This window comes from Barbus barbus, assembly GCF_936440315.1.
Source record: "Barbus barbus genome assembly, chromosome: 9".
Classification (NCBI taxonomy): Eukaryota; Metazoa; Chordata; class Actinopteri; order Cypriniformes; family Cyprinidae; genus Barbus; species Barbus barbus.
The window spans coordinates 31749544-31759738 of NC_136737.1; the positions used below are offsets into that span (position 1 = coordinate 31749544).

Consider the following 10195-nt stretch of genomic DNA (forward strand, 5'->3'; position numbering starts at 1 on the left):
GCAATTTCAGCAGAAAGATTGAGACTGACACGGCTTGCAGACACCACTTCAATATTCCTATAGTTTTTTTTTTTTAGTAGTTTTTTTTTAAAATAGCACAGCAGCCTTGCAACTTTACAGTCTCAAAAGAAAATCTTTAGATTACTAGTACTATCCTGTCACTGTGGCAGTACCTTCAGTGACATTTTTGTACCATATTTACCCCTAAAATATTCATATTAGTACATTAAGGGTATATTATTACTCTAAATTACTAATATGTTGAGTAAAAAAAATTGTTTGTATAGTGCTTTTCACAATACACACAGTTTCAAAGCAGTTTTACAGATAGTCAGACTTATATGTCTTTAATACCTTAGTGCTTTACAATAGTGCCAGTTATGATATTACGATATATAACAATTATGTGAGTGATTCTCTGGATTTAGGTCTAGTATCCATTGTATATCAGTGTAGTATAAGTTGTATTCAACAGTGTTTAGTATAAACTGTGGGTTAAATGGGCAACTTGTCATACTTCCAAAAAGGACAAATCATGGGAGCCCATAAGCAGGAGCACCTTTAGCAGTCCAGGTTTGTTTTAAGAACAGCTTTTATGTTTATGACTGCGTGCACAAAGCATGGCAAGACTTCATTAGAGAAGAAGAATAGTGGGCAAAACCCTAAAGTGAGTGATAGAGACTGTCAAACACTAAGGAGTGTTTAAATGTTGGTTGGTTGTGTTCTACCCAAGAGTAACTATTACTCAAAAAGTGCTGATGAATATGATCTCTCTGACAGACAATTCTAAATTTTCGTTAAGGATTTTCGATCGCCTGCTGTCCCCCTGAAGTGAGGTGTTCCCCAGGGGTCCGTTCTTGGCCAATTATTATTCACAATTTACATAATACCACTTGGTCAGATTTTACAACGTCATGGTCTTAATTATCATTTTTACGCTAATGACATTCAAATTTACTCTTTGACTCTGCTCTACCTACCCAAATTGATAAAATCTCTGCTTGTGTGAAAGACATAAAAGATTGGCTTAATTTAAATTTTCTGCAACTTAACACAAACAAAACTGAGATCATTTTTATTGGAACTCCTACAGTTACCAGCAGCGTTTCTACCAATTTCACCTGTGAGATTGCAGGCTCTCCCATCAAATCTTCCAGTATTGTTAAAAATTTAGGTGTAATCTTTGACTCCACACTGTCCTTTCAGTCTCATATTAACTTCATCACTAAATCTGCATTCTTTCATTTACGCCGCATTGCCCAACTCCGTCCTTTCCTCAGTACCATAGATGCTGAAACGATTATCCATGCATTTGTTTCATCACGCCTTGATTACTGTAATGCCCTCTTCATTGGTTTACCTGCCAGCTCCATCTCTAGATTACAATACATTCAAAACTCTGCTGCTAGAATACTCACTCATACCAAACGTTCTGCTCACATCACCCCGATTTTGTATGATCTCCACTGGCTCCCAGTTGCCTACCGTATTAAATTCAAAATTCTCCTGCTCGCTTTTAAATCCTTGCATGGCTTAGCTCCCCCTTATCTGTGTAATTTGCTTGTCCCCTACACCCTGACTCGTTCACTACGTTCCTCTGACTCTGGCCTTCTCGTTGTCCCTCGGCACCGCCTTTCTTCAATGGGGGGCAGATCATTCAGTATTATTGCACCCAAACTCTGGAATTCTCTCTCTCGCTCACTTTGCTGTATTAACAATATCTCAGAATTTAAATCCCTACTCAAAACTCACTTGTTTTCTGAATGCTATACATTTGATTACTGATACCATGCTTTGTCTAATGAACTTAAACATTAACAAGAAGTGCAAACTGTATCTTTTAGGGGTAGATTTAAGGGTGTTGACCCATTGACAAGCTTTTGGTAGTGTAGAGAATTCAACTCACCTCGTCAACGTTCTCAAAGGCATTAATGACGTCGTAAGGAAGACAGGAGAGGAGGTCAATGACGAACCAGGTCTTCACATAGTTCATCCGGATGAGCTTTGGGTCTGAAATCACTTCCCCAGCAGGTCCAACAAAGGTGGTGTGGAAGTTGAGCACAATGTCCACCAGGAAAATCACATCCACAATGCTGTCTACCACCAGCCAGGTGACGTTGTTTTGCTTGGTCTTGAAGGACACGTTGTAGGGGACCATAATGGCTGTGTAGAAGGTGAGGATGAGAATCACCCAGTCCCAGGTAGTTTTGAAGGTGCAGTAGTGCAGGATGATATGAGGAGGTGTTTTTGGAGCCTCTTGTTTGTACTGCGGGAGAATGTCAGAGCCTAGCTGCAATACCTGATGGGTAATAAGAAGAAGACATAACTGTCTGAACAGAAGTTATGAACATTATGGGAGACAGCAGGAGAACATTTTCTCTTTCAACAAACTGCATCCTGATGTATTTGAACACAAACTTCTAAACAGAGAGACTGTCAGGATGTGACAGTTTCCACACTTTTGTGACAATGACAGCATGGGAATGGAGATATTCACACGCTTGCTTTCTATCCAAAAGAACTTATGCCAAGTACAAACAAGAAGACAGCCTTTCAATTCTGCCACAAAAAGCCCTAGATCGTATCCAAGTCACAGTGCACCTAATAGTCTCAGACACTAGAATACATTTAAAAATCTTCTGAAATCCAACCAGTCAGACAAGTACAAGTGTGCATACTTCTCCAACAAGAAACAGAACCACAGTGAACAAAATGCAATGAAAAGCCAGAAGTAAGAATTGCTGCATCTCCTCAATTACTGTCTCAGCAATAGCTTTGCCTGTTTTTCTATCATGGTGTTTATTGACACAATCATTTCACAGGTTGCTTGGTGTTTCTACAACTGTGAGCATTTATATGTCCCAAGGGTTGATTTTTTATTAAAACTAACAGATACAAAGGACATTTTACAGCTTTTTACTATGACTTAGTCATTTTTGCTACGTTTCGAACATTGTTTGTGTAATTCTTGTGTTCAATCTTCAGTCTCGAACGAAGACTTTCTTAAAATCTAATAAAAACATGAAACTGAAGAAGCTGAAGAAACTGTATGTGTGAGTGTGCGTGAGAAAATAGTTGCAATTGCCACACCTAACTTATGATTTCACGCAGAATTCGTACAATGGTTTAGTGAATTCGCCCCAGATTCTGGTGTGATGAGCCAGTATCATTTGCCTCAGAGCATGCAGTAGGTAATAATAGCAGTATGCTAGCCAAACGTAAAAAATACTGTAGTCTACTAAAAATTTAACTAAAGCACACCTCTGCTTCATAATCAGTCGTTGCAAGTCAAAAAACGTGCAAAAGCAACTGAAAGACTCCTAGATTCCTTAGTAATAAAACCTATGTGCTGTGATCTATCAGTTGCGCTTTTGGAACAAGAATCTTTTTATTTATTGCCACATAACTGAGCACTTGACCCGCTTCTAAAACAGAAGGTTGTATCGTCTCATAAAACCATTATAATGTTATCCACTGTTTTCTCAGAATCAGAATGTGCTGTAGATTGTAGATGTAGAAACTAAAGGGAGACGTTCATGTGGCGTGTGTTACGTGAACAGCAGCCGCACATGTTGGAGATTTATCTCAGGACTGCAGAGGGGCTTCTGGGATTACAGCAGACACTCTTGGCCGAGAGTGCTCAGGTATAAATGGATAGAGCGGTCCTTTGATGAAAGTGCTTGAACACACAGACACACATGTAGCCACACACACAAACACATTTATTTACCTCGGCCAGACGGAAGTGCTTGTGGACGTTCTCGCCTTTGTGGACAGTCGGAGCCAGCTGCTGTAAAACACCACGGCTGCTTGTCAACGCCCGTGTCAGACGAGCAAACTTACCCCAGCCTTAATTAAAAGAGAAAAATAAAGGTGAAATATAAGGTCAGTGTTTATTAAATCAATATTATAAAATGGTTTCTGTCTACAATGAACAAATTAGTCTATGCACTCTCAGAAAAAAAGGTACAAAAGTTTGTCACTGGGGTGGTATCTTTTGTAACGTTCAGGTACTAATACACTTTATACTAATATGTACCTTTAAGGTACCAGAACCTTTAGGTACAAACGTTTATCTTTTGAAACTTTCACTTTCCTGATGCAATTTACATGTAATGAAACATCTGGGGTGATGGGAAGTGTGTCACATCAAACCTTTAGATGAGTCATCTTCAATAGGCTGCTTGAATGCAGTGATATCACTGAAGGTACAGAGGAAAAGGACAACTTTGTCCTGTTCGTTTCGGATGGGAGCAATTTTGACGAAGAACCACACTGGCATCCCTGCAATATCAGCAATATTTTTTAATTAAGTTATAGATATGATAAGCATGAACTCTTTTGAATTATTGTAAATTGTAAACTTACTGTTCTTCTTGTACATGAGTATCTCAAAGGAGTTCATCTCGTAGTTCTCAAAGGTCTGGCGGACTTTCTCCCAGGTTTCTTTGTCAGTGAGTTCCCCGTACATGAAGCTGAGATAAGGACAGAGAGGCATACATAACCAAGAATCTCTATAACAATAAACTCATGCTGTGAGCCATGTTGCCTTGTCATATTGGAGACTTCAGCAAATCCATGATTTAACAGCTTGAGGTTGCAATGAGTCTGCTTCACGTGGTTTAGGGGTCCTGATTTGTTCATTGAGACTAATATAACATACAGTGCCCTCCAAAAGTATTGGAACACCAAAGACAAAATTGCTCTGTTGGCTGTGGAGTCAAGAATTTACAAATATGATTAAAAGATGAATATGAGACAAAACTACAGAATGTCACATTTTATTATTGGGTGATTCAACACATACATGTTTTACCAGCTAAGAAGTTCAGCACTTTTAGAGTTTGATCCCTCTATCTGATGTGAGCATAAGTATTGGAGCAGTTGCCTCACAGGTCTTTCTAAGTGATCAGCTGTGTGCTGTTGCATTAATTCTTCAGATATTAAAAGCAGGGAATGTGTTGTATCAGTTATATCCATTACTTCTGCATTCTGAATCTTGCATTCGATGATGACACACACAAACCAGGATGAAGATGAGGGAGCTGACTTTGAGAGAAAAGCAAGCAATTTGGATGCTAAAAGAAAAGAGGAAGTCAATTAGCGCTCTAGCAAAAACAAAGGGCATGGAGAAATCAAGAGTTTGGAAACCACCAGCGACACCAGCAACCAACAACGACCTGATCGCCTGAGAAAACAACAGTAGTTGATGACAGAATAATCATAAAAGCTGTGAAAATTAACCCTAAAAGACGTGTCTGTAAAATAACCAACAACTTCCAGAAAGCTGGGGTGATGCTCTGACAATCTACTGTCCTCAGGACACTTTGACACAGAATTACAGATGCTACACAGCAAGATGCAAACCTCTGACCAGCACCAAAAATAGAAAGGCAAGATTAGAGTTTTTTATAAAGCACAAAGGTGAGCCAGAAGAGTTTTGGAACTGTGTTTATGGACCGATGAGACAAAGATGAGCCTTTATCTAAGTGATGGGAAAGCAAAAATGTGGAGAAAAAAGGGAACTGCAATGATCCCAAGCATACAGCCTCATCTGTAAAGCATGGTGGAGGTGGTGTCATGGCATGGGCATGCATGGCTGCCTCTGGAACAGGCCCTCTCATCTTTACTGATGACTTGTTGTATGATGATAGTAGTAGAATGAATTTGGAAGAGTACAAAACCATCATGGCTACCAATATTCAAGATTTGTATTCGTCACATACACAATTATACAGAGTATAACCTGCAGTGAGTCAGGTCCGCTCCAAGGACAGTGCAATTATATAGTATACAAATATTAAGAAAAAGAAAGTAGAAAAAATAAAATAATAAATAAAATAAAAGATAAAAAATATAAATATAAATGTGCAGGTCAGTATGTTGTTGACTTAAGTAGTAATATAAGAGGAATGTGCAAAAGAATATGCAAAAACGTTGTACAGAGTATTTAAATAGCAGCAAATATTTTCAATTTTCAAGAAAATGCCACCAGATTCATTGGGAAGTGCTTCATATTGCATCAGGACAATGACCCAAAACACCTTGCCAGTTCAGTCAAGGAATTTATAAGAGCAAAGAAATGGAAAAGCTTAGATTGCCCAAGTCAATCTCCAGATTTAAATCTGATTGAACATGAATTTCACCAGCTGAAGAGGAGAGTAAAGGCAGAAACTCTCCAAAACAAGCAACAATTGGAATTGGCTGCATTAAAGGCTGGGAAAAGCATTTCAAAGGATGAGAGCAAGAGTCTGGTGATGTCTATGGGTCACAGACTCACTGCTGTGATTGTGCTCCTGGGATCTGCAACTAAATAATAGCTTTTAATCTTTTATATCTGCCTTATGTTCAACTGTCCCAATACTTATGCTCACATCAATGAGTGGGATGAACTCTAAAAGTGCTGTTCTTTTTATTTGGTAAAACATGTATGTGTTGAAACGGCTAATAATAAAATGTGACATTCTGTAGTTTTGCCTCATATTCATCTTTTAATCATATTTGCAAATGTCTTGACTCCACAGCCAACAGAGCAATTTCGTCTTTACTGTTCCAATACTTATGGAGGGCTCTGTATATATAAAGGAGAAAAAAAGGAAAGAACCTGCATGTGCTGCTCTTCTGCATGACTTCAGCACGATGGTATCCAGACAGCTTGCAGAACCCATCATTGCTGTAGACAATAGGCCAATCCAGTATCTGGGCATTCCCCAAAACAAAATTGGTGTCTGCCAGGAAGTAATGAAACATCATTTTTCATTCTGATGCAAAAAAAACTCCCACATTAGCCTTAAGGTGCATTCACAATAGTGAAATTTCAGTGACATTTCTAAGGGCAAAAAAAGATTCATCGTCCATTACTAGAGTAGCAGTGGCTCGATCACGGCTCATACAGAAGTCACTACGAAATTAAATATAGGCCTAGCTTTCTGTTGGTCAACACAGCAAATTCACGTAATCAATTTAACATCTTTGGGGAAAACTTTCAACCTCATGCAACACGCGACCATGTTGATTCCTATTGAAATGACTGGATTTCGCCCACAAACATTCACTGAACAGGAGTAAATGTGACCACACCTTTACTCTTGAAAGAAATAAATAATTCCATGGTTGAATTGTGGAAACAACTGTAAACTATTTGCAATATTTTTTGGGCTCGTTACTTTAACACATAGTAAGCCATTGTGTTGGTGATTGTCTTTATTAATCTCAGGTTAAAAGAGATGTAAACTATTTTAATTTGGCTATTACCTTTTGTTAGCTTAGCCCTCTTGTCTTAAGCTGTTTTATTATTATTCTGAGCTGTGACGACAGATAGCGGAAAGTGATAAAGTATAATGTTTACGTTTACAGTGTAAATTCTACCAGGGACCGATAACTAATCACAGTAATGTATGAACAGTGTAAAAGAATAAACTCAATTACTTTAACCCAGGGTAAAAGAGTGATTTTTTGTATCCTATTCACCAGCAGGCACAATTATAGAATATAGCTTATCGGTTTGCAGAGAAGCAATTAATTGCAGAGAAGCAATTAAGCGATGATAGAAATCACTTCTGCTGATCTAGATCTACAAACTACAGATGTCAAAGCAAACAATGACACAAACAGAACCACATAGTGATGGATGGGACTGAATCACATTAAAACATGAGCTATATACCTGTCTGTCTATGAGAAAATGTCCAAACTGAAAAGTTGAAAGGAAAAAGTGAGTTACAGCAAAAAACAAGCATCTTTTAAAAAACTTATCAAAAGGATTGAGACTTTTTTCTTTATTCCCAAATTAATCAACCCTAAAACTTAAAATTGCATACAATATACATTATACATACAGAATATGCATTTACACAGACAGAAGCACAACAGTCTCAATAAATAGATAATTTAATGCATGAAATTCCATATAAAACATATGAAAGAAATCATTGGAATACAACAGATTTGTGAAACCCAGAGAACTGAAGGGTTATATGTGAGGTTATGATAAACCCCAAAGGCACAGCTAAAGCACATGGAGTGAGTTGATTGTAATGTTGCAGAATAAATTATTTCACAAGTAAAAAATTGTGAAAGGCTTTTCTCACCATTAGAGCGGCGGACTATATTCTCCAGAAAAGTGTTCTGAGGGGCCACCAGTCCTTTGCGTCCCCCAGCCATCCCTACTCCTCATACGGTCTGAGATCAGTGTGAGGATGAGGCTGGCTCCTGCCTGAACGCAGCCTACATGATTATGGCCAGAGTAAAGAGCCCAATTCAGGATATAAGCACAGACTGCTCGAGCCCCACCTACTGTTGAAGAGCCAACCAGAGTCTCCTATGGACAGCATCTGAGTAAAGAGAGCAAACATGTGCTGCATCTCACAATCAGTGATCAACAGAGACATCTGTTGGTGAGAGAGAAAACTACAGAATACCAAGAAAAACCAAGCAGAGGTCTTACTTTTTTTTTTTGTTTACAAATTAGGTCAAAACACTCAAATCCAATTGCCTATTGTGTATGTTGAAATTACTTTCTTCAGCTTGCTAATCTAAAAGTGTCTGGGCATCTCACATGTTAATCACACAATGGTTGAGTTACTAGTGTTTGTTCAGGCTCATTCGAAAAGTTTGGTGGGCGGTAATCAGTGTTGGGGAGTAACTAGTTACATTTAACAGAATTACGGAATTTAATTACAAAAATAAATGTAATTGTAATCAGTTACAGTTACTGAGAAAAAAATGTAATTAATTACAGTTACTTATGAAAATGTTAAGGATTACAAAAGGAGTTACATCTGAATAATTTCACACACACACATATACAGATTTAATTAATTTCTTTCATAAATTACATTGACTTCTCTAAAATATGAGACACCAGTGTTTCAGGGGTTTAGGACACCGAATAGGACACATGTTTATTCGATAACTGTTTCATTTCCTATTTGGGTTCATTTATATGCTTTATATTTCAAGATTAACTGTTTTTTTTCCAAGGCATTGTTAGATGTCAGCATTTCCTGTCAGAGACATGCAAATATTTGATTTCAAATCAGTATCATAGCTATTAAACTATACCTTGTTATGATTTTATTAGTGCTGTCAATCGATTAATCGCAATTAATCGCATCCAAAGTAAAAGTTTTTGTTTACATAATATGTGTGTGTGTACTGTGTATATTTATTATGTATATATAAATACCGATCCTCGGCTGCAGAAGCTAGCTCTAGGGACGTGGAATGTTACCTCTCTGGTGGGGAAGGAGCCTGAGCTGGTGCGAGAGTTGATATAGTTGGACTCACCTCGACGCATGGTTTGGGCTCTGGAACCAGTCTCCTTGAGAGGGGTTGGATTCACTTCCACTCTGGAGTTGCCCATGGTGAGAGGCTTCAAGCAGGATTGGGCATACGTATTGCTCCCCAGCTTGGTGCCTGTACATTGGGGTTTACCCCAGTGGACAAGAGGGTAGCCTCCCTTCGCCTTCGGGTGGGGGGACGGGCCCTAACTGTGGTTTGTGCCTATGCGCCGAACACCAGTTCAGAGTACATACCCTTTTTAGAGTCCTTGGAGGGTGTGCTGGAGAGCATTCCTTCTGGGGACTCTCTTGTTCTGCTGGGGGACTTCAATGCTCATATGGGCAATGACAGTGGTACTTGAAGGGGCGTGATTGGGAGGAATGGCCCCCCTGATCTGAACCCGAGTGGTGTTCTGTTATTGGACTTCTGTGCTCATCATGGTTTGTCCATAACGAACACCATGTTCAAGCATAAGAGTGTCCATATGTGTACTTGGCACCAGGACACCCTAGGCCGCAGATCTATGATTGACTTTGTAGTTGTTTCATCGGACTTGCGACCGCATGTATTGGACACTCGGGTGAAGAGAGGGGCGGAGCTGTCAACTGATCACCACCTGGTGATGAGTTGGCTCCGCTGGTGGGGGAGGAAACCGGTCAGACTGGGAACGTCTGGCGGAGTCCCCAATCAGAAGGAGTTTCAACTCACACCTCCGGCAGAACTTCAACCACATCTCAGGGGAGGTGGGGGATATTGAGTCTGAGTGGGCCGTATTCCGCGCCTCCATTGTCGAGGCGGCTGACCGGAGCTGTGGCCGTAAGGTGGTTGGTGCCTGTCGTGGTGGTAATCCCCGAACCCGCTGGTGGACACCGGCGGTAAGGGATGCCATCAAGTTGAAGAAGGAGTCCTATCG

At 39.5% G+C, this 10195-nt stretch overlaps 1 protein-coding gene across 1 annotated transcript in view; it reads right to left on the reverse strand.

Annotated features, from left to right (window-relative positions):
• LOC306875541 (voltage-gated delayed rectifier potassium channel KCNH1-like) overlaps positions 1-8242 on the reverse strand; it is a 53140-nt gene extending 44898 nt beyond the window's left edge. The window contains exons 1-6 of the mRNA XM_079426190.1: positions 8091-8242; positions 6605-6728; positions 4369-4475; positions 4156-4284; positions 3731-3849; positions 1907-2299 (exon numbers count right to left, since the gene is read on the reverse strand). Of these exons, the coding sequence (XP_079282316.1) occupies positions 1907-2299; positions 3731-3849; positions 4156-4284; positions 4369-4475; positions 6605-6728; positions 8091-8163 (945 nt within the window). The 5' untranslated portion in view covers positions 8164-8242. The remainder of the gene's footprint in view (positions 1-1906; positions 2300-3730; positions 3850-4155; positions 4285-4368; positions 4476-6604; positions 6729-8090) is intronic.
• Between the last annotated feature and the right edge of the window lie 1953 nt (positions 8243-10195).